Below are 26132 nucleotides of genomic sequence, written 5' to 3'. Positions count from 1 at the left end.
ACTTCTGTTCAAAGGGTTCTGATGGAACTGGGCAATATGACCAAATATTTCTGTTTTAAATGGTCAATATGTGTTTTGACAAAAATGTCAAAAGACGTGTTCTCGTAAATTTTCATCTCTGCTGAAATATTAATGTTGTTTTTCCCTATATATGTTTATCAACTACGTCTTAAAACACATGAATTACATCATGTTTTGTACAGCAAAGTTTAAGTTATTTAACATATTTTACCCAGGGTATAAAGTTATAAAATACATGTTACAAATAATTTAAGTAGAAATTTTAAAATGTAAAATAATAATTAAAAAAACCCACAAAAAATATCACAGAAATTACCCAGCAGAGCATGTCGAACTTGAACGTGAACACAATTTCCCAGGATGCTTTGAGGGAAGAGAGGCTGTTTCCATGGCGCCCTGTTTCCACACTGTTGCCGTGGAGTCTTGTTGCCAGGGTTGCCGGTGGGGGTGGGTGCATGTGACTGTAGTTTAATCCAAGATGAGAGAGAATGTGATAATTAGCAGACTGCTCAAAACTGGCCTCTCAAAGAGGATTTGCAATTTATAAACACACACATTTACACGCACACGCACACACACACATACACGCACAAATATAATAACATAAGCAGCTGCTTCGGCAGTATACTCTGATCTTGTTTACTTTGTATAAATCATCTGTGTGTTTATTTTAGAGTTTAAATCAGGTTTAAAGGTTAGCGCTCTAAAGCTCTTCATATTTCAGAACTAAACGCGAGCAGCCAAACACGGTGCTCTAAAAACACATGGTAGTCCTACTTCTGTATCTACAGTAGATCTGAAAGAGAGTGCTCTGACCAGATGCTATCTCAGTGTGTGCACGTGTGTGTGTGTGTGTGTGTGTGTGTAAAATGTTGAAAAGAAGCCATTTTGGAGTAGTGGGTCATGGTGAATTAGGATTTTACACTCCGTTCGTCTTGCTCCTTTTTTATTGTATTTGTTGTTTCCTGATTCACTTTGTCGATCACCCTTTCCTCCCACGTCTACAACTTTATTTCCTGTATTTGTGTGTTTTCACAATAGACTGTATGAAACATGGATGTAGTCTCGGTGACGTCACCCATTTGTTTCTTTTTTTTCAAAGATTTATTTTTGGGCTTTTTGTGCCTTTAATTGAGAGATAGGACAGTGGATAGAGTCGGAAACCAGGGAGAGAGAGAGAGAGTGGGGAGTGACATGCGGGGGGGGGGAGCCACAGGCTGGACTTGAACCCGGGCCGCCCGCTTGAGACTACAGCCTCCATACATGGGGCGCGCGCCCTAACCACTGCGCCACCATGCGCCCCCACCCATTGGTTTCTGACTCAGCCTAACTCTCAATCGATCTAAACACAGGCAGTATGCGCGAATAAAGAAATGGAATTGAGACCTAAACCGTTTTTTTTGTACCAGGTTGTAAAATAGTTTATTTCTGCATTTTTTTTTTTTTTTAACATGGGACCTTATTAGGATGAATTTGCTTTTGGAACAAGCCTCAAGTGGACACCAGAGGAACTACAGTTTTTGGTATTTCAGCTTTGGCTTCATTTTTAAACACAGATGGTTGATTCATGTCCTTTATGATTGAAGGCCATAATTCCTGTCAGCTGTGCTTGATTAGCCTCACTTGTCTGGTGTATTTAATGTTTTTGCTCTCCTGTATTTGCCTGATTGTTTCTTATGCTTTAGTCTTAGTGTGACTTGAATTGTTTATGCATGCGTTTTTCTGGACCTTGTGTGTTTTTTTGGATTATTGTTTTTTTTCTATCAGTTAGACTTCCTTACAACTTTATGCCTTTCTTTTATTTTTTGCTCAAAAATACTTTTACCACTCTGCTTTTGGAGCTTTTGTAGCTTGAGTTCCTGTTTCCCTGTTGTTGCCCCGAACTAGATACAAATGACTTTTCAGTATACATTTAATTTCTGACTTTTTGCATGTTTTTCTCCCCCCCCCCCGATGTTTTATTTTTTTAATACCTACAGCATTAAATGTCATCTGTAATCTCTTTCGCTGACAGATGTGACTCATGGGAAAGGTGACAAGGGCCCGCGACCAGTCACCCACCCGCCCGCACACATAAACACATGTTGTTGTCCTCCTCCCAGCCGCTATAATCTGCTGAAAGCCTCGCTGTCCTGATTGTATTATCACCTTTAATGGAATATTACTGACACAGTTTAGGTCAGTGACACAAGGCCGGGCTGCAGTAGTGGAGATGGATGAGAGAGAGCTGTAGGTCCATCACAGTCGTGTCCACACACACACACACACACACACACACACACACACACACACACTGCTTCTTATGAAATAGCTTCCCTGACAGCGAATAGTTTGAACTGGAGATTTTCTGGTAGTCTTTTTTTATAGGCTACTGATTCTAATAGCTTTGCTTGTGTACCAATGATTCAAACTCCACTCTGATATTAATGAAATAGCCAGTTACTGTTTGTATATTGTGGATTTGATGATATTTACATTGTCGTAGAGCGGCCTGGCTCAGCCCACTGAAAATTTCCAAGCGTAAAAAAAAGCTTGCTAGCATCTAACAAACTAAGCTAACGTTAGCAACAGCCCCTCCTGAGGTCAGAGAAACCCTGACTGTTAATGTTAAATCACTTTATTTCAGTCCTTATTTGAATGATCTTAACTTAAAATAGAAAGAAGAAAAAAAGTGTTAAACTGGATTACACAGATTGCTTTTACAAAGCTAGCTTTAGCCGCTGTTACACTCTAATATAGCACTGGACTGTCTGTTTGCTATCGATTATTTCATGATAATTTATATAAATACAGTACTTTTCTCTGCTCATAAATCAGTAAGTGTAATTGTGAGTCAGAACTCATCATTGCTGCTAATGCATCTGTTTTGGAGAATAAGAAGCTAGCTGCTACTGTTTGCTTGCGATGCATTGACCGGCTTACTTTCTGATAAAGCTATAACTCTAAAAGTCTGTTGATCCTTCAGGTTGTGGAAGTTTTGATGAACACAAATTCACTGTATAAGACTGATGGAATACTTTTTTTCTGTGCATTTTTGAGTTTTGTAGTTTTGTGCCAACCCAGTTGAAACTTGATTTGAAAAATGTTGTAAGAGAAGCAGATAATATTTGGAAGAATGGCCGTAAATGATGAGTATTCATTGTATAACTAGGCTACAATACATTTGATTTGATCTGTCTAAAACCAACATGATGCTACTTTTAAGCATAACTGGTGAGTATAGTTATTGAACTTGAATAATTTACTTAATTAGCCTTTAATCGATTTATTTCTTGAGAAAACTTGTCACTGAGAGTGAAAAATTGATGTTGCCTTAATCAAACTACATTATTTTTGTGTCTATTTTTATAGAATAGAATAGAATTACTTTATTGATCCCAAACTGGGAAATTGTGGCGTTACAGCAGCAGGTTATCCAAACACACAATATCAGCAAAAAACACAATGTTAGCAAATTTAAACACAATATAATATTAAATACAAAGTGAATAAGCACTAAAAATATCAAAACTAAGAATGAGAATATATACAACCAGGATTTAACTTAGCATTACTAGTCTTAAATATGAAAGATTAAATGTAAATGTGCAAAAAACAGAGTTGTAATGGACAGTATTGACATAAGTTAAAGTTTTCAGGCTATTATTAAATTTAGAGGCAAATCAAAGAACATTAGATAAACACATGCCGAAAAATGCAATCGGAAATCTAATTTCATTCAGTAAGACTAAATTGGACTTATCTTGTGAGCACAGCAAGTACAGCTGCACTTAAAGGAGCTAAATACCATAAATCACAGCCCTTCACTCAGGACCGACAAGAACCATATTATCCAGAGGACCCTCCCTTCCTTTGCTTGATTAACTCAGATAAGCACTCACAACCACAACCACACCCACGTCCACTCGCCTGGTAGACGTCCATCACTTCCTGGAGATCAGACGCTCTGCAGGTGGATAACTGAGGTTGATACTAGGAGCTTCATTGTTTTTTATTTAGCTATAAAAATACGTGATTTTTTTTTTTTTTTTTGCGAGATTCAGGGCCTGAGCCGTCAAACACACAAAGAACAAAAAAAAAAAACAAGTCAGAGTCAGACGGATGTTTAGTTACTGCTTTCCCGTTGGATTAGACGTAACTGTAGTTAATTAGTCTGCTGATGCAGCTGGACAGACACACACACACAGTCAAAGTCATCTCCTAATGCCCCCCTGACCTTTAGCCCCCAGAGATCCCACTGTATCCTCCCACCTCAATGCTGCTCTTTAGTTTCCTCCATTAGCTGCTGACGGGTCAGCTGTTTCTCTCATCATTTATTCATCTGTGTCTCACTTCCGCCATTCTGTGTCTTCCTCAGCCTCCTCTACTCGTTACCTCTGGTCCCATTTAGTCATTTTTTTCTCCCCAGTGTTTCCTACTATAACCGACAGCATTATCCTCTTTTCTGCTGTTTCTCTGTCATGTACGTCTCCTCTGATCTCTGATGATTTAGGTTTTCAGATTGTCTTCTCCCTACTACTCTTTCTCCATTACTGTTTTTACCTTTGATGCTAGCTAACGAGGCTGTAGGAATGGCACCGCCTGTCAGCCCACTGCTTTGGCAGAGACCTAATATCTCAACAAACTATCGGATGGTGTCACTGAAAATGTTGCTGTGACATTTCTAACACCCAGGGGAGAATAACTTCACTTTTCCTCTAGCATTTTCCTATTTCCAAAGAAATATCTCTACAGTTGTAAAATTAATCCCCAGACATTTTTAAACCCTTACCCTTGTGTCATCATTTGGTCAAAATGTTATTTGTCCAACACTTTGGTTTGTGACCAAAAAATATATTATATAATATTGACATTATATCTTCTTTGCAAGCTAAAATCTAGGCTTTGTTTGTCTCAGTGTACGAGTGGAACATCATTATCTGGAGTTATCCATTTACCCTGCCCATGTGTTTTAGATAAACCAAATGTCTGGTCATACTGAATATTTCAATAAAAACTCTACTGCCTCCAAATATTTTTTTGTGCACATAAGCTTATTGAAATGTCAAAACAGGAAATGTAATATAATATTTGTTGGGGCAGATGCAAGTGGGAGTGTTAGCTTTCCTTCCCTTTTATAACTAAGGCAAACACCTCCTTATTTATTTTATTTTCTACCGTTTAAAGTTACAGTGACAAAGCACATTCATAACAGATCTGTGATGCTCCAGTTAGACTCATTTTCAACTGTAGTCCCCGGGCAGGTGAATGACACATACAGGGTACTTAAAAGCAAGGACAGCAAAACTTAAAACAGGAGGACAGTATTGTACATGGAAAAGCACGTATACAACACTTAAAAGCAAGACGTGCGTTAAAACAGGACAGCAATAAAGTACACCATAGAGCACATAAGATACCTGGAGGACAACAAAACACGAGACTTGAATACACATTGTTATTTAAGATCACTCAGTCAGAATCAGAATTTGTATACGTCGCTCTGTACTGATCGTATGTTGTTGTTGTTGATGCTTTTCACGAGTGACTTTTGAATATGTAGTTTGAAGTTTAAAAAGTGAAACATTGTTTGTACGTCTGGCTCGGTGGTCAGTGTTCATCGAGGCGTCGGTGTCTCTCAGATGGAGCGGAGGGGGGGGGGGGGAGGCGAGGCGGTCATAAGAGTCTGTCTTCAGGGTGATGCCTCGATCAAATGGCACGGGCGTCCATGTGATCGCCCATGCAGAAACAAGGCCTTTATCAGACGCGCACACACACACACACACACACACACACACACACACACACAGCTGTTGAGGCGTCTGGGCCGTATGCTCTTGGGATGCTCTCTCTTTAGTGAGCCCGATAATGAAAGATTATTAGATGTCAGCATTTTTCTTAATAATTCTCCCAATTTCAGATTCTAACTTTAACTTTAACTTTGATTGGCCTTCAAACATGAAGGAAGCTGAAATATTTGATTTGATACACAGGATTTACTTCCAATGAAGGATTAATCAAAAAAAATTCCTGATCACATGCTTTGCATAACTTTTCACAATATTTATAGATTGCATACAATCCAGGGAGCTCTGTTATTGCTTTCTCTGTTATGAAAGTAAAACCAGAGAGACTGAAGAAGCTTTAAGCAGACAATCCCTCATGCTGAATATGTCCTTGTCTTTATTGGTTTTTGCAAAAAAGTCATGCCTTTGTCTGGAGGTAATGCAGATTCAGAGTTGGTCTGTCCTCGTTGAGACGATCAAGGTTATCCTATCAGCCACGTTTTGAGAGCCCTCTTCTCTCTAAAATCAAAGAGAGAAGACAAACTTGAAAGCAAGCGCATGGAGATTGTTTTTTTGTTGCTGTTCCTAAAAGACTTCTAAACAGGTCTACATCTCATGAGCTCAGCTGTAAAATAGAGATTATAGTTTGATAATAATCTATTAAAGGATACATACCCTAGGTTTACAGCTTTTTTTGGGGGGGGGTGGCAGACGGACGCCGACACAAACACTTGAAGGAATCTTGGTGTTCATGTGTTACTTTTAATGACAGCTGTCCTGTTCTATCGGAAAGGTATCCTTAAGTGACATCTTTCCCTGATTTCAGACTCTATCCACTATCCCATCTCTACAACAAAGACGCAAAAAGCCCAAAAATAAATCTAAAAAAACACTGGGATATATGATGTTTTCACACATGCAGACAACTCCTGTCCCAAAGTTTTTTGGGTGAGCTGCATGAATGAACGCAAATGGATAAGGTGTGCCGATGTATGATGTGGGATTCCACCTGGAAATGTTGCAGAGGGGGTGCTGACGTTTATATAACCTCACTGGTGTGGGATCTCTGTTCACTTAATGAAGCTGTACTTACTTTTTTTCTGCTCGCTGGTATGTATTCACCACTCGTTCAGTGAAGACAAAAAAACTGTCATTATAGTATCTGACTGTGTCGCTTCTTCTACATGTCTTACCTTCTGAGACCCGCCTCCTCCCCTTGCTTCTGTCTGACACAGAAAACTTCAGACATTTGCAAATATAGACAACTCCGGGTTTCAGTGGCAGGATGTCTCAGTGCATGTGAGAAGACAGCAAGAGTCTATTACACATCTATGTATTATAAAGGTTTGTTTGCGGAATACTGAAGCTGCATGGCCTGATTTCTTTTTTCCAGCAACTGCATTTGACATTTCAGGATAGCTGCAAGGTTAAAAAAAACGTGCACGTTCTTCCAATCAGTTGCAGAAAAGAATCGTGTCCCATGGTTAAAGCTAACAACCATCTAACATGTAGCTTATTTGTTATTTGAGAACCAACCCGAAAAAAACCCACTTGTTTCTTTTTTTTTTAACTTGTTCAAGAAAATAAATCAGGCTGGCAGTTCTGGTTCAGGTCGTTTCGCTGCTCTTTTCACTCTTTTTGGTTAAGAGAGCATGGTGTGAGATATGAGGTCAGAGGTCATGTTTGAGGCTAAAGTGACGATTGAGGTCGGTTCGGGTTTTAACGGAGCTTGACGGAACGGTGACGGACGGAGCTGGAGGCCCGAGGTTTGGATTTCACAGAGCAGGATGGTGAGAGAGAACCTGTGTTTTTAGCATCCGTGCAGCTTTCAGCACCACTGTTTGTTGTTATGCATGACCATGCCTGACTGTCTGGGCCGGTAATAGACGGGGGGGGGGGGGGGGCGTTGGTGGGTGTAGGTAGGTTGTAATGCAGGCAGGTCATTTATAACCCTCTGTCTTCCCGACGCTGCATTTACCCCTGAGATTGCACATTGCCCCTGAGAGGAACATCGATCCGGGACTGCAGGCCAGTTTGCTCAAAGAAGAGAAAGAGAGTGAGACAGAAAGCGAAACATGTGTTCTGGTTTATGGAGAGAATAAGTAGAAGCTGTGTAGATGTGCTTCAGGGCTGGGGCTAAAAAAAAGTGCTAAAGATCCAGTGTTTGAGGTTTACGGGGGTTCAGAGATCATTTGAAGCAGGATGAAGTGAAGTACTGAGTGAACTGTGAGCAAAGAGCTTCAGGCCACTGTGGTCATCAGGTCAAATCACAGCACAAGCATCAACGCAACAGCTCTGTGTGCTGGAATCTGACAGGCTGACGAGGTGGAGTAAAGGACGAGGGAGGCTGACTGTCTGCACAGAGAGAGAGAGAGAGAGGGGGGGGGGGGGGAGAGAGAGAGAGTATACATGGGGCTAAATATAGAGAGTTGCTGAGGAGAGGGCAATAGAGAGAGAGTGGGGGATGCTCTTGAATTTTTCATTTCTCAGAGTGATTCTAAATGTATGAGAGCTTCTTCACGCAAAGATTGGAACGAATTAGCAACTTGCAGAGACTTTAATGTCCCCAATGTGGGTGACGTTAGGGGTGCAACTCACAACGGGATAAATCTAAAATGTAAAAATAAATAAATGAGGAAAATGTAAAAGCAGCACCATCATAATACAGACATGCAGTTGTAGAGTCCACAGGCTCCACCGGGCTCCATGTTTGACTGTTTACAACGTTCAGCATCCCAGATTTTGCTGTTAGCAAAATATTTAGGTCAATGGAGTAAACTACACGCTCATCCGATCAGGAACATGGATGTATGAATCCATATTTCAATGTCATCAGTTTACAGTGCAGTTGAATTTTTTTAGTATGGATTGTAGTTTCAAATTTAAAAAAAATGTGTGTTTTTGTCTTCAGATTTTACTCGCAGGTACTTTTAAAAAGATAAAACAAAACCCTAAATATAATGCACTCAATAATTTTGCAGCTGCGGCTCCACTTGGTCTGAACCGAATCTTCTTATGATGGATAAAAGAAACAAACATAAGACATACATTAATGTATAACTGACATCTCACTCAAATGTTACTGGAATAAAAAAACAACCCTTTAATCCCTTTTTTTGAGGACACGTAATGACAGTGAGGTCGATGTTAGAATGCAGTCAATGAGAGGTCCTCACAAGGATAGAACAACACAACAATGTGCATCTCTTTGTGAATCTTACTTTTAGTGTTTGAAGCTGATAAAAGAGATTAATGTTTGCTAAAAGCCAGAAGTGTTCAACTCTTTATCTGAAAGCATTCAGACATTTTCTGCCCTCAGGCTTACCTTAAGCCAACCAGCAGTGTGTATGTATGGTATACTGTGTGTGTGTTTGTGCATGCATGGTTTCTGGTTAACTCTACCCTCGGGCACCACAGTTTTTTGTATCATCATCTATAGAGTGCGAGAAAGAGTTAAAAAAATGCGAAGGAGTAGAAAAGGAAACGAGGTTGTCGGGGAATGCTCGGGGATGAGGGACCATCTGTTGCTAAAAAAAAAAAGATTTAACAGCTCAGTTCATTCCGATGCAAACATCTGGTGTCACCGAGTCATTTTTAGGGCTTAAACACCCTCTCAGGCTGTGGACTTTAATAATGATGTCAGGAATGTTTGTTTGAGCAACAAACTCAAATCTGTCGTCTCAGTTCATCACGAGGACATCAGCTAGTGAAGCTGAAGCACATCGTGGTTAAGCCTGTGCACTCGAACCAGAAAAGAGGCGAGACGGACTGCAGGATGCTTTAAACACATTTCTATTAAATTCAATAATTTAATTTAAACAGGGAATGTTAATGAGGTGTAGTTTTATATGTACAGGTGTTTTCATTAGCATTAAATCAATGAATTATGGAAATAATAACTATGAGAAAACAATGAAAATGTTCACTTTCCTGCTTTGTTAGGTCTGAGCACCAACATGTAGGAATGAGCTTTAAACATGTTTGCATTGGTGCAAAAACACTAAACTGTACAAGTTAAGGGGAGTGCATGTGGGTACAGTAATTCAGTCCACTTTTACTGCCTCCTCTTCCTCTGTTGTTTCCTTTTCTGTCCCCTCCTCTCTTCTTCCTCTGTTATGCTGTGCCCCCTTTTTAAAGGGGTGGAGGTCAGAGGTCAGTGACTCTGTGTGAAAGAGGGCTTTGTCTGTGTGTAAAGGTCTTGGAAGAGCACACTTCCTCTGACCCTGAGTGTAACACACACACACACACACACACACACACACACACACACACACACACACACACACACACACACACACACACACACACACACACACACAGATGTCAAGCTCTGTTGCTTCTCTTGATAGAAATTCCAGATGTTCAAGTCTTCGTCTGTTATTTATCACATCTGTGACATCTTCTCTACACCCATGCACACTTACACACACACATACAGGCCGTGTTATCCACAGTATTGTTGGTGAAACTTGAGTGTCTTTGTATCAAGGCTCAGGTTATTCTCAAACACGACCAGTTTGGACAAGGTGCTCTGGCTGGCTACAATATTTATAAAATGTTTTTTTAACTCTGTGAAATGATCCAGGTTAGTGTGCATACCTTCTTGTTATTGCACTTGTCACCGCTGTGTAAATCAGAGATTCTCTGTGACGCACTTAAAGAGCCGACTACCCGCAGTCTTGTATTTCCAAGAACTGTTTTAAGTCTGACAATCAATTATACACGACAGACTTTTGGGATTTTGCATTAGCAACTTGCTGTGAATCGCAAACAGGTGCACCTATTAAGAGCTGAAATGGGTTTGTAACTTTATATAACCTAAAACTCCTTCTTTTTTTTGTTTTTGTCTCTGTGATGCAGGGGGCCCGTGTTTGGGTCAAGGAGAAAGAGCAGCTGGTTCCCGCCACGGTTAACTCCTGTGCAGATGGAACTCTTGTCGTCACAACCGACTATGGAGAGGTAAGAAATGTAAACACACACACTGTTGTTGTTGAGTGACAGCCCTTGAAGCTGATTCAAGTTAATTCAATCCGGATGTGAAGGCGACTGCACAGATGAACTCCCTTTTAATTAGTTAAAACCAGAGAGAGGGAGTACTGTAAATGGTGTCAATGCTGGATTAGACGCTGAGTGAAAGCTGCACTTGTTGCATGTCATGTGTCATCTGGTCTGTGCATCAGCGCTCAGATAAAAGTCAGAATGAAGGTGAAGCAGCTGTGCAGGTTCTTCCTCTCCTGGTCATGATGCTCCACTTTCCTGCCCTAGATCCTTCCTCTTCGTCTTCGTCTTCCTCCTCCGCGTTTTCTCCTCATTCATATGCAAAATTAATCTCCGACACACATTCAGCCTCCAGAGGAGAGCTAGAATACACGGAGAGCATAATGGAGGGCACAAATGCTCGTTTCTGGATGTCAGATGTCGGGACAGCATCGCCTGTAGCTGTGCTAAATGGCAGAGCTAGGCGACTGCCCCTATACCCCAACCCATTTAACACCACACCCCCACCGAAATAATGGAATTGAATGTTTAATCCCATTAGGAGTAGTGTGTGTGTGTGTGTGTGTGTGTGCGTGCGCGTGTGCTCATATAATCTGTATCAGCGGGCAAGCACACGTTGCTCTTTGGATTTATTTGACGGCTGATGTATTTGGCACGCACCAAAAACACACATGCGCTCCAGTTGGCAGCGCTAACACGGAGCTAATAATAGACCAGGTCTTTGAGCCTGAATTTAAGGGTCTCAATCCTCCCTTTATACCTCCGGGGGGAACATCCACATGTTCTCTGATTTCCAAAAAAACCTACCATGGATTCATTTTCCGTAGCGTCTGAGGAATCAAACGCGGTCCTTAAAGCTCCATCTTTTGATGTCGCTGCTTCATTGTTCCAGTGCGGGGGAAGTGTCAGGAACACACGGGCATTTCCTAAACTAGAAGGGTTGGCTACAGAAGCAGGCATTCTCTCTGCTCTGGATTACGAGCAGTCCTTAACCTCCCCAACCCCCCCCCCCCCCCCCCCCCCCCCCCCCAGCCAGCCAGCTCTCGCTCTGCCTTCCCTCTCTGCTAGCGGTTGGTGTTTAAATGTTAACTCTGCAGGAGTTGGTGAATATTTGATGGAGAATCAGCAGGATGAGGGGCTTCACCCTGTTAGGACAGAATGTGACCCCTGCAAACAGTCCCATGGCTCCTCATCACTCCCCGCTGCTCGGCCACCGGTTCTCCTGATCTTATTCATAAACGATTCCAGCGTCCAAAGAGCTTTAGTGCGGCATTTAATAGCCTTAAGAATAAAACTGCTTAAAAGAGGAATCAATCTCAGTGCTGTGGTGGAGCAAAGAAACATGCAAGATTTAACCGCATTTGGCTGCTTTTCTGTGTTTGTTTTACTTTTATTTTCCATTTTCATATTAGCTCCGCAGCAGCCATGTCACTCTGGTTCTGTAATCTAAAGTCCCTGACCCAGATCACTACATCACCGATTCTGGGTTACAAATGCTGCGGCTGCAAAACTACAAGCCTTCATGTCAAATCAGTACAACTCACAGCTACCAGGGGTGTATGCAAGTCCCTGCATCATTCATGGTTATTTGTACTCCGCTTTTTCACCGCCGACTTCTTGTCAAACAGCCGTCAGAGAGTGCTGCTCACTTTTTCCACGTCCCAACCAGGTGGATGTTTGGAGTGGCAGGCTTTATTGCATGTTATGTTTTCTTATTCTGAACACTGATGTCAGTCATTTGTGAGTCATTTATTGCAAGGTGCAAAGCAAAAAAAAAAGCTGCAAATACTCCTTTACCATTTCTATCTCAGAAAGTTTTTTTTTTTTATATTTAACTTGGAAGCTTTCTCTGAAATGTTTTAGCTATAGTTACAGTGCCACTGGTCCAATTTCCAGCATTATATCTTTTTGTTTTTTAGAGAAACCAACAGCATTTTTGATATGTTGATCTGAAGTCAAGTCTCCTGAGTTTCTTTGCCTGAAGTTAAAATAGAGCAGAAAGCCAAATATTTGACTCAACTAAAGCCAGAGTCAGAAGTTTCCACTTCTTGTGCAAAATAAAGTGTGATCCCTCTGTCTTGAATTTATTGATTCCTCCATTTAGCATAACCTGGTCAAGGGATTGGTGGCAGCAAACAGCCCAGACATCCTCTGACTGCAGGTACAGATGCATTCTGCTGAGTTCATCAGTGTATTGGCTGATAATTCTGGATCTACTTTGGGATCTCTCTGCGCCAGGATATCTCTAAAGGGAGTCCTCTTTGTTTGATCCTAAACCAGATGTCTGGTCCACCTAATCAACAATGTGACGGAGCTGCAGTTCTTCTTCTCTAAACAAACCCTGATAATCTTATCCCAGTGAGAACAGAAAACTCATCTCGTTTGCATGCAATTGCATCGTCAAGTCAATACTTTGCATCATTTTTTAAGTCAATACATGAAGTTAAAGCTAACCCATGTATGAGGGTTTAAAGGAAACAGACTGGTAAAGAACACGAGCTAAAAACAAACTCACAGGATTTGTAAAAAAAACCCAAAACATTCTGCACAAACATCTCCAACGTTTTATCTTTACCTTTAAAGACAGTATGACTTACAGCATAGAGACCGATTAGATTTGATTAAATGAGATTAAAGGGAACTTTAATGAAACCAGTTTTGAAACTAGGTCAGCAAATAACCGGATATGGATCAAATATTTAACATACATGAAGTATTAGAATGTGAAAATGTCTGATGGTAAAACAAGAAGGGAAACAAAGTAGTCATCATAAAACAAATCTCCTATTGGCTTCTATAAAGGAAAGGTTTTATAATATGTATAATTGTATGTTAATGATGTTTGCAGCAGGAACCAAAGGTGCGTTTGAAGAATGTACATTTTAAGATGTTGAGATGCTTTTGATGAACTGTCCCAGTTTTTTTTTTTTTTTTTTACAATTTCTCAATTAATTTTCTTTTTGAAAAACACACACGTACATGAATCCAAAATAATATTTTATGAATATTTTATTTTTAAAGTCAATGTGTCTCAAAACTTAACCGATTCAATTCATCAATATTTTTGACAAGACAACAAGTTTGTTTTTTCTTGTCATATGTGACAGTTAAATTAACATATTTTTCTCATAAATAAAGTTTAAAGACTTAAAACCGACTGTTCCACATTACTTATCAATAATTTAAATTAAGTAGACAAAAGACGACCACCGTTCGCCACTAAATGTACGTTTTCCAATCCCAACCTGCCATTTAGATGTTGTCATGTGAGCCTGACATAGATCCTTTCTGGTCTGGTTGGTTGCCATGGATACGGCGGCAGAGCAAGCATCAGGCTCCTCCTACAAGTGTAGCTGCGATGTCCCGATGTACGTCTCCAACGGACGTATCTACACTCAATCAGGAATGTATGGCTGAAGACACACAGACAAAAAGCCACACAGGAGAGGAATCCAGACACACACACAAACACAAACACACACACCTGGCTGTACCCCTACTGTACACACACACACACAGACAGACATTTATATAAGCGTTCACACACACACACACACACACACACACACACACACACACACACACACAGGTTACGTTAGTGATGAGTTATGTGTGTGTTACGTGACCTGGATTTCAGTAGCTAGCGTGAAAGCCGAAGCGAAATCTCACGCGAGCACAGAACATGCTGCAGGGATGGCGTTCTCCTTGTGCACACACACCAATGGACACACACACACACACACACACACACACACACACACACACACACACACACACACTCTGACAAATGTGCCTAATGAAAAGTGCGGAAATGACTAGTTTGGTCTGACTTGGCAGAGAGACAAGCCGATGTTTCTGTGTGATCTCCTGACCCACATTCCTCTTCATATTGTGCCCTCCGAGGACCCGTAGTTACTCACTCGTTTGCTTGTTTCACATAATGAGATTAACCAAACCCCTTCAAAGTGGCACACAAAAACACTGATATGCAAACATCATGTACCTCTCGCAGTCCCTGCTACCCCTCTGCAGTGTCCCGTATCCGTGCAGACGAAGCAGAGATCCCCCCCTCGGGCTGGGATGAGTGTGGGCTGCCAAATCCTAAAGGATGATGACATATGAAAGGTGTTATTCGCCAAAGTGCTGGGGGGGGGGGGGGGGGGGGGCAGAGAAGACATAAACAGAGTCAAAGCTTGCTGTTAACCTCCCTCACTGGTTGAAGACACAACAATGCTTGCTGAAGAATGTTCTTTTTTTTCTTTTGGAGGAGGACAGCACAGGTTAGGAGTTTACTTGATGTGTGCTTCACCATGAGTTTAAATGAGGAGGTGTCACAGTTTACAGAAGTTTGTGCTTCAGTTTTAGGTTCTTTACGAGCTCGGTTCAATAGAATGAAAAAAAAAAACAACAAAAAATCCTGGATGCATATTTTGACCAACTGGACTGCTAGTTAGAGTCCGTTCCCATTTTGTGTTGTTTAGAGCTTCATGTGAAAGTTGCCGCATCCTGTAGTTTACAGTTGGCAAGCAGTAATAAGCACCTGGATGTGCATAATGCAATTTGTGACTGCCTTTCTTCCAAGCTGCAACCTTCAGTGTTAAAAAGTGAAGCCAATGTGGAAGTTGAAAAACCTGCATTTCCTCAAGTGACCGCTTGAGGCCGGCTGCAGGAGCCCCAGAAGTCACATACAAACCATACAAACCCATCCAATATGGAGTCTGTCATTGACGGGCTTCAAAAGTTCCCTTAAGTAACCAATGCGTGCACTTGTTGAATAAGAGTACTTTCTTCATGTTTATTTAAAGACTTTACCTTTTTCTCCACCCAGACGAATTTATTGATTCGATATCGATAGTTTGGGCAATTACACAAATACCATTACACCCCTACTAAACCACAATTTAACCGCATCTCAGCAGTTTGGTCTTAATGCGGTCACATTCATTTTACTCTTTCTTTGTCCACTCAAGTTTTTTTTTTTGTAATGCCTGAGCTAAAATGTTCACAGATTAAAATTATTTCCATAATTATTATTAAAAATGTTTTACTGTATAAAAATGCTCAAAGACAAAAAAAATATATTTTTTTATATATGTGAAGAAAGGGATTAAAACCTGGTTGGCTTATACTATATACTTATATAATTATAATATTATAAAAAATACTACCAAACAAAATAAAGGTGAGTACAAATGACTAACAATGAAAAACCTAAAATAAAATGAAAATATCGTAAAAAAAAAAAAAACGTACTACAAATAATAAATTTGGTCTCCTGGGCATTTTTTTCATTCTGTATCAAAATTATAAAAATGATTACTCATCACTTTGCCTTTGATATTTCCTGGAGGAAACTCCACATTAGCAGATCAATAACACGGCCCCCCGTCTCCCAAAGTCCTAAAGAGCTAACTGTAACACTTTGACTTTTTGGGGTTATTTGACTTTTGCAGAACATCTGGCTGCAGCTGCACATTTTGATTCTCATACACTCTGATTTCAAAGGTGGCATTATACAAAGCACCCCCGCAGTGTTTCTCAATCCTAATCTGACCCATGGAAATCTGCCAGACCTGATCCAAGGTCAGTGAGGTGAGCTGCAGATGCTGGTGGTGCATACAGTGCTCTGTGATACTGTATTGTACAGAATAAAGCTCTGCAGAAAATATAGGTCACTGTGCCCACAGCAGTCTCTCTCTCTCTCCCGCGCGCTCTCCCTTTATCTCCATCGTTTTTTTTTTTCATCTCTCCCCTCTCTCCTCTCTCCTCTCTCCTCTCTCCTCACTCTGGCTGCTGCTAATAAGTGAAGTCAGATGAAGAGGCTTGTCTCCCCTCTGGCTCTCCTCCTGAATCATGCAAAGCAGCTTCAGACTTCAGAGGGCTTTACAGGAAGGCCGCTTCATGCACTTTGTGTGTGTGTGTGTGTGTGTGTGTGTGTGTGTGTGTGTGTATAAAAGTGTGTTCACATGAGAAAAACATGTTAAAAATGCAGCAAGTTTTCTGGAAGAGAGAAGAATCTGAATATGATGAAAGGGAAGAAGCCGAGTGTCGGGGTGAATCAGTAAATGTCAACGAATCTCATGAAAAGATCAAATCCTATCAAGAACATTTATATTTATCATATTCCTCTGTTGCTGTTAGTAAGAGTCTAAAGCTATGCTAACCCTTTTGTAGGACATTTTTAGGAACTACCCAAAGAGCTATATACTTGCATCAGGATGCTAACATGCTCACAATGGAAAGGCTAAAATGCTCATGTCTATCTGGTATAATGTTAACATGTTTGCAGTCTTTGTTAAGAGAGATAGCATGCTAACATTTTCTTATTAGTTGGCATCAAAATATAGCCTTTTAAATTGAAAGAAATGACAAATTTTCTTGTCAATCTACCAATTTTTAATTCTGGAACCTCGCACTCATTTTTGTTTCAAAGGGTGTCATCGCCGGCCAAACTGCTTCTGGACACTACAGCTACAGACTTGTGAATAAGGGAGTTTAAAACTCAACACATCAAGAGCTGCTGTCTTGGTTGTTTATTAAACGGAGCTTAAACCATCTCTATATTGCAAAAAAAAGATTGCGACTGGCTTGACCTGAATCAGGCTGGATGGAAATCAGTCTGAAATGGAGAGAGTCCAGAGGAATCTGCCAGATCAAATAAAACATGAGCTGGTGGATATTTATTGTTTCCAGGCCAATACACACCATCCAAATATCTACTAATGTATGAATAGTGCTTGAAATTGTCCTGAATTTAAGCAGTAATTACTCCTATTTGAGTTGTATATGCTTGCTTAGAAGCACAGTACCCTTGCATTTTTATATAATAGAAAAAACAAGTAAATGTGTTGATATCATCAATAACGTAAAGACTTTAGCTTGAAGAATTGATTTGTTTTTAAGGTTTATTTTGGAGCCTTTTTTTCCTTTATTTTAGAGACTGGACCTGTGGATAGATTCAGAAATGTGGAGAGAGAAATTGGGGGAATGACATGAGCCACAGGTCGGGTTAGAACCTGATGGGCCGCCTGCTTGGAGGACTGAAGGCTCTGAATATGGGCCGCATGCACTAACCATAGACTGTAAAAATAACTAACCACTAGGCCACCGGCGCCCCCCAAGTAGTGAAAGTTTGAGTGACCAGATTTAAAGTTTGGTTATATGCTCTATTTCCACGATTCTTTAATTCTCTCTCTCTGTTTTCTCACTATTTCTGGGCTTTTCTTCTGTCCCTCACTCCGATGATAAATAATTGAACATTTGGTTTCCTATTTTAGACCATCTGTGTAGTCAAACGTATCGTGTGTGAGTGTGTGTTTGTGTGTGTGTGCTTGACATGCTGTACAGTTTTGGTGTGTAAGTGTGTTAAAAACCCACCCGAGGGGAATAGAAGAGAAGTAGGAGACGTTTTGAAAAAAAAGTAAAATGTCTTCCACTTCAGCTGGATTTTATTTTAGTCACTGACACACTTTCTCACTTCAGAGCATCCCCTCGCTCTGAATCATCTGCGTGTTAGTTGTCCCAAGTGGTTTTCCCTAAACATCCCAGCTTTATCTGCTTTGTAGGACTGTTACATTTGACAGATTTGACAGAAGCTTTGGCTTTACAAGCATCTGTGGAAACCAGAAACAGTCCAGACATTCATTTGTATGTATTTGCTTTCTGAATAATAAAACATCCAAGGATTTTTCTTCTTCTTCTTCTTCTTCTTCTGAGGGATCACCCTTTAAGTTATTTTTAAAGGGACACTTCACAGATTTTAAAGTCATATTCAGTTTACTTGTCTTGAGGTGTGTAAATAGATTTTCTGTGTCTGGGAGAGGTCTTCAGAGGAGGAAATCATCTTAACAATAGAACAGAAATAGTTTGCGACAACACTTCAGGCATGAGCAATTTATAATAAAATGTATAAAACATGGACAGAGTCTCAGTGATGACACCCATTGGTTTCTGAAGTGGAGTTATGAAGCCAACCTTGGCGGTTGCCATATTGGATTCAACCTAACTTTTGTTAAATCTAGAAACAGGTAAAGAGGTGGAGGAAGGCCTTAAGGGCCTGTGTCCACAAACAGCGCCTTCTGCCCTAGATTTACTCATGACCTCAGTTTCAGATCGCTTCTCGGCAGCGCTCATTGTTGCTAGGTTACGAAAGTTAAACGTCTGCTTCCCTCGGTAATGTCTGTTCAACATGAAAAAAACTGTAAAGAGTTGTGTCCTGGCATCAGTAGGAGCTCTACACGTGGAAATTGTACCCTCTAGCATCTCCACCGCCATCGTTGTTTACAAAGCTGCTGTTTTAAGTCCCGCCCCATCTTGCTTCTGATTGGTCGGTGAGGGAGTTGTGATGGGTTGCAGTCTTAGCTTTAAACATTTTAAAATCTGACTTTAAATAAACTTAAAATGACTTCCTATTTTCCATTTGTAAAAATTCCGCCCACTGTTTGATTTTACTTCCTGTCCTTACTGGCCATGAAGGGATCCCCTCTTGATGAACAAGATAAAAAAAAGAATTTCATTTTAAGAGTAAGCTGTAAGAAGCAGCCAATGTAACAAACAAAATAACAAGCACTAGTTTCCCTGCGAATGAGCATTGTTGCAAGTTTGACGGTTAAAGCGATGACAGAGAGATGATTTGCGGTGAGTTTTAAAAACCAAGCCTCTATTTAATTCAGCCTCGTTAAACTCCCGTCTTCAACACATGAACTGAAGTTCTGTGTGTTTGTGTGAAACGGTGGGTGTGAAGCCTTATCTTCCGTTGCACTGTAATTTTCCCTGGATTGCAAAGGCGGGCTCGACTCTCTGATTGAAATGGTTCTCAGTAAACCTTCAATTACAGGCAGGGGTCTCAGATTGAGCTATTTAGGCATCAGCTGAGTGTGTGTGAGTGTGCACACGGGGGGATCCAAGCGAATGAGGGACAGAAGAGGGTCAGAGAAATACATCAGAAAGACTCTCTGTAAAAAAATAAATCTGAAGGGAAGCATCAGAAATAACTATGGAGGTTACAAGAACAAGAACGCGAAGAAGAAAAATGGTATAGAAACGGGGGGGAAATGCAGAGCAGGGCAGTCGGAGGAGAGACGGGTAAATTAACGAAGAGTGGGATGATGTGAGGGAGCACGACATCGGGAGAACAGAGAGGCAAATGGCAGAGAGAGGGGGAAGGGATGAAAGAGGAGTGACATACAAAGAGAAAGAGAGATGAGAGAGACGGAGACGTGATGTGTGAGACATGAAGACAGGCAAAGAGTTAAAGAGAGAGATATTTAATTGAGTGAGAAAGCTCAAACATAGATGTGCATAGCCGTACATGCAAAAAAAAACAAAACGTAGCTTTGGAGGCTGAAACATCATAACTTTCAAGCAAACTTGTTTCCAGGTTTTTATTTGCACATACAGCAGATATTCATCTACATGGTTATTTGGAGTCTCTCCAGGTTCAGTAATGACTCTTCCAGCTCTGTTTTGGTCTCAACCAGCTCGAATGTGTTCCTTTATATTGATTGCCTAATTTCTTATTGTCAGTTTGCTGTTATTTGATTAAGTTTGTATTGTACTATTGGAATGTAGAGCTTTTTCAAATGAGCACCAAAAAGCTTTGTTACCAGCTTAACCACGGCGGCGTTGATGCGTTTGTTAGCCTTAACCACATCCACACCTTTAGCGGCCAGTGCCTTCTTCACGGCCGATAAGGACACACCTTTGCGCTCTTTGGACTCAGCCAAAGGCCCAACTGGGGACACGAGTTGGAAATTAGCAATAGCTATAAACTCTTTATGCAGCACATCAGTTTCATGCTTTGTATTGAAATTATGTTAAATTGCATTGTCCCTATTAAATAAATACATTCAAATCAAATCTTTTCAACAAGTCAAAACATGTCTGTGAAGTTTCTAGTTCTAAATCCACTCTGATCCTGTATTTGATCATGTCTATAAACCCCTCTATTTCAGCCCTGCTCAAAACAGGCTGTTTCTGTGTCTGTAGCTTTAAATGCAAATGAGCTGTGTCTGACCACGCCCCCCTCTCTGGAAGGGCTTGGGTGGTGTGGACTTTCTTACATCATGCCTTTGTTTACGGTGAGAAGGCAGAACAAACACCTAGCTGTGGGAGTGTCACCCACCTGGGGGAGGAGTTACTGACCTTTGTGATGTCACAAAGGGAAAATCTCTAAACGGCCTGTTTGAGCACACATTTTCTGAAAAGTGTAGCAGGCAAAAGACACAGAGGACCGACTTTTCTCAGAATTCGGGGGTTTTATAAACAGGCTAGGGGCACATGTTAGTGTTAGAAATACATGGTGAAGTGTATTTTGCATAATATGTGACCTTTAAGTTAGTGTAGAGTTTTTTTTCCTCTGAAAGCTTTCCTGATAATTTAAATAATATCTTCTATTAAAAGTAATAGATAGAAGAAACAAGTGTCATTGGGTTTACACTGGACTTTCTCCCTTACAGTTTAAGTTTTATAGATTAAGAACCGTGGTGATAAAAGGTAAAGACAAGTAGTCAAGTGGACAGGATCATTGTGAAGATGCTGAGTTGTTAGCGAGAGTTATGCTTTCTCTAATGGAGGACGGGGGATAATTGGGTCATTTCATCACAGCTAAGTGACCGGACCTCATCATCAGTTAACAGCTGATGTCTATATTTCCACCACGGAAGGAGGAGGGACAAACTTAAGTGCATAGCGGGATTGTGTTGTTGAATGAGGCTGTGTGTCGTTTGCAACAGCTCTGTGCAGGAGAAGAAAATGCTACTGGAGAGAAACAGATATATTTAAGTACAAGATGTCTGAATGCCTACAGCAAGCCCTTCTGCCACTCCCAACAGACTCTAGCACATCTGTTAGAGCAACACACACTTACACTTACAAACACACACTCAAACATAGAGGGCGGCGGCTGGCTGGGAGACTAAGCTGACATATTGACCACCCAGTGTTGTAAAGGCTATGGTTTCTAAACTTGGATATTTTTTTTCTGCCGGATTGAATAAATGACCTTTAAGCTGAAATAGAAAGTGTAGTGTGTGTGTGTGCATTGTGTGCTGCAAAGACAGACTGGGCCATTGTGGTAGCATGTGTGTGCGCCTGACATGGATGTAAGCCGAGCTGCTTTCACCTGTCAGGTCCTGCCACATTAGATTTGTTACTCCCCCTCTTCTTCTTCTTCTTCTCTAGTTCTCTGACAGAAGGGTTCCCCAACCTCCAGTTTCCATGTTGGTAGACCACATGAAAAGCTCTGAATTAAAGATTATTTTATTTGGGTTTTCATCAGGTTTTATCACAATTAGCCATCAGATAGCAGGTCATGCTAAAGATGCAAAGAAAAAAGGACTCTGGAAGCATGTTCCAGGTTAAATTTTCATCAAACAAACTCTAAATTTGTTTTTAAATTATTACATTAATGATGTGAAGTGGCTCATTTTTTTAAGTTTTTTTTTTCCATTTCTTGTAGATGTCATTGTCCTTGCTATTTGGAAAACCTGCCTTAGGCTACATGAAAACTAAGTAAAACTCCTCCCTTGTTTTTTGTAATTTATGAGTTTGACTAAATTCAAGCGGGACAGAAACATGCAAATCACAAAAGTTTATTGCGACAATAAATCCAGTACATAAACGACCATAAAGGGATGATAAGTGACAATCTGCATGTCTTATTGTCTTCCAGGTGTTGTACCTGCAGCAGGCGGAGGTCACCAGGGAGCGGGTGTACGCCATGCACCAGTCCAGCATCGATGGGGTGGAGGACATGTCGGCACTGGCCGAGCTGCACGAGGCTGCCATCATGCACAATCTGTACCAGCGCTACCAGAAGGACAACATCTATGTAAGTGCATTAAGAGAGACACCAAGAATATGTGCATGTGCTGTATGTGGCTGAAACAAAAACATCAGGAGCACATTCTTCCCCTACTATCAGGGTTTATTCTCTCTGTTTGTTTTCTTCTTTCGGCTTTGTTTAAGCTGATGATGTTCAGGTCCATTAATCATAAAGACCTTACTGCTGACCTTTTGCTACAGAAAATAAAATACTGGAAGCAGCAACCATCACTACGAGCATTTGTTCGGCTTGATGATCTGATAGGGGACTCGAGACCATTGTGAAGTCTTCTTTGTTCATGATCTGTGGACAGGAAGTCAGTGGTCACACAACACAAATAATGAAAAAGATGCATTAGATAAAGTCTATAAAACTCCATTACCCACCTTGCCTGGGGAATTTTATCTCACCGATAACCACAGGTGACATGAAAAGATGATGATCTCTTTTTGTGGTTATTTAATGGATGTTTAGATCAATGAGTTAAGGCAAGTCAGACAATTGCAAAAAAACCTGAAAGATTATCAGACAACAGACCAATAACAGCCCTCCAGGGCGTGACCTAATCTAGATGATTAAATATTGTTCATACACAGATTTGCTTTAAGCTGAAGTATTATCCCTGTGTGGGGTCGGCTTACTGTTTCATATTGTGTGATTGCATTTCATGGATATGTGTGTCATTCAGCACAGTCTAAAATGTGTGTAGAAGGAGGAAGTGCACAGACGCGGTAATATGACACGATGCACGACCTGCTGAGCTGAAGTTTGTAGAGCAAAGGGATGGAAAGCAGGGCGACTGCAGTCTCAGCAAAACAGCTCAAAATGATCTATCTAGTATCCATCCTCTTTTATCTTACCGGTTTGACAGCAGCTTTTGAATAAAATAGGCATTTTTTCTCGACCCTGCTACGTTCCCTTATCCTCTCGTCAAGAAAATATAAATTTTATGTTGCTCATATTTGTAGCAGAGAAATGGAAATGCAGCTAGAATAAAAGCAAAAAAAAAGATACCAAGACTAAACCTGGACTTATGTTTGTTTAAGTTCCTTTGCTTTTTTTCTGGGGACATTTATACCTTAAATGGAAAGGATAGCTGAAGAGAGACGGGTAATGTTGGGAGGAGTGAGTGGGTGATGATATGCAGCACAGTGGTAATATTGGATTCAAACCCACGGCCACTGCGGCGACCGTCTTTGTCCTCTGTGCATGGGCTGCAACTGAGCCAAACCCACGCCTCTGAAATGACGCTTCTCGTCTCTTTGCAGACCAATATCGGGAGCATCCTGGCAGCCGTCAACCCTTACAAGCAGGTCCCGGGTATGTATGGCCCGGAGAGGGTGGACCTGTACTCCAAACACCACATAGGAGAGCTCCCTCCGCACATCTTCGCCGTGGCCAACGAGTGCTACCGCTGCATCTGGAAACGCCACGACAGTCAGTGTGTCCTCATCAGGTGAGTATGACCACCGAAGAAGATGTTTACCTTTTAGTTCATGCGTCTGTCTAAGTATCTTTTTGTCTACCAGGTGTTTCACCTGTCCGTCTTTTTTTTTAAGTCCTGCATCAAAAAGGTTACTGCACGCTTTCCTGGCACGCAAGTTATCCAAGACAGGGATTGTTTCTAGACAATCCAGAAAATCCTATTTTACTACTTACCCAGATTGAGTGCTCATGGATTTGTGTTTCTGTATACAGGTTGTTTGTCTGATGATAATGTTAATAATAATAATCTTTATCTTTTCTAAACACACATTACAAAATGTTGAAAAGAAGACAACAAAGCTCAAAAAGAGGGCTTTTTCCTGTAGAGAGAAAGATACTATTGCTACATCTCTTTATGTTCTCAGACAACAAGCTTTAGTTATCTTAACTCTGGATACAGATGAGGAAAATCTGGAGAAAGTGGAGCTAGCTTTCGTCAGTTTAATCTTGTTTGTTTAGTCGCTACAAAAAAAAAAAAAATGTTAGGATGCAGTCTACATCCCAGAAGTTTAAGGTCAAGAAACATGAGTGACACAATGTTGTTACCTTTGGAATAATAATAATTTTATTCAAGATAGAAGAGAGCGAAAATTTTGAGGGACATATTTCGAGACACCTCAAGAATAGCTAATGTTAGCATTCAAGCAACTACCTAGCTAAACCGTTTGATATGAAAATAATTAAAATGTTCAGGGTTTTTTTTCTTCCAGGATGAAATAAATGTGTCGATAAAGTTCTTAGATATCTTACAATCCATTAAAAATGTTCCTAATATGAAATGATTATAAAACATCCTGAAACAGATGTGCTTGCAAGGGATGCTACTGTTAGCTTATTAACTGCAGCTAATGGGTGTTGAATATGTTGTTTTAACCTGGAAATGTGGAGCAATAATCTCTCCAGATTTTCACTATTTATTGTCTTTTAAGTACCAGATCAATCTGTAAGTCGTGAAATGACAGTAATTCATCATTTTACTTCATTTATAGGACTTCAAAAGTGGAACATGGCAGCATGACATAACAGCATTTGAGCTTCCAACCCTGAGCGTGATATCAGAGGGAAAAGGGCTGCTGTGTGAATATGGTGAATGGTGTTTCAAACCAGGCAAACCTATGAGATGCTTCTGTTTTACATCCAACATCCCAGGCACATAAACATGATGCTACAGACAGTCTGTCTTTGGGCTCAAGTGTTGGTCAAGAGGAAATGTTTTGCGGATTGTGACACCAGATGGGGCTCAGCATCCCTGGGAGAAAAGAGTCACCTTTAGCCTTTTTTCAAGGCAATCTGGCCAATGTTTGACCTACTAAAGTGTTAACACAAATGATCTGTGTCCCTTAACCCCATTAAGTCCTGCATTGTAATTTTGAGATAAATACGTTGAGATCTTGAGGAAACAACTGGAACAAAATGTTTTATCACAGGAAAATGAAGTAAAGAAAATATATCTGTTTAGGGCTTCCATGCATTATTCCATTAAGGCAACATCTCCGTAATCCTCACCTAATGAATGTAATTTGTTTGTGCTGACATGTCTGGTAAATAAATATCTAGCCATGCAAGACTAACATGGAGTTGAAAATTAAGGCTAAATGGGTCAACCTGGCTGTTCACGACCAAATGTCTCATCTTGCTTTCAATAACACTCAGGCTTTGTCTCGCTCGGTTTGTTGATTAAAATAGACTGGGAGCTAATGCAATGTGTCTGAAGCTATCAAACCTCAATATCAGTGAAAGAACCCGATCAGTTAAGAGACATGTGAATGTCAGAGAAGGTCACGGTGTTTAATTAGATTGGGTTGTGTGTGTGTTTGTGTGTGTGTCCTCAGTGGTGAATCGGGGGCTGGGAAGACTGAAAGCACTAAACTGTTGCTTCAGTTCCTGTCGGTGATGAGCCAGAACTCATCCGGGACGCCCTCATCAGAGAAATCGACACGAGTGGAGCAGGCCATCGTACAGAGCAGGTACACATTATAAACCCTTACTTGTCTTTGTCGCTTTGATATTATTGGTGGTCTTTTGAAGTTTTGTTGTAG

At 40.7% G+C, this 26132-nt stretch overlaps 1 protein-coding gene across 1 annotated transcript in view; it reads left to right on the top strand.

Moving 5' to 3' along the window:
- Positions 1-26132, top strand: part of myo10l1 (myosin X, like 1) — a 54687-nt gene that overhangs the window by 5252 nt on the left and 23303 nt on the right. Inside the window, exons 2-5 of the mRNA XM_061062816.1 lie at positions 10647-10745; positions 22456-22614; positions 23877-24064; positions 25926-26060. Coding sequence (XP_060918799.1) covers positions 10647-10745; positions 22456-22614; positions 23877-24064; positions 25926-26060 — 581 coding nt within the window. The remainder of the gene's footprint in view (positions 1-10646; positions 10746-22455; positions 22615-23876; positions 24065-25925; positions 26061-26132) is intronic.

Source organism: Labrus mixtus, chromosome 18 (assembly GCF_963584025.1).
Source record: "Labrus mixtus chromosome 18, fLabMix1.1, whole genome shotgun sequence".
Taxonomy (NCBI): Eukaryota; Metazoa; Chordata; class Actinopteri; order Labriformes; family Labridae; genus Labrus; species Labrus mixtus.
This window is presented reverse-complemented; position numbering and strand designations above follow the sequence as displayed.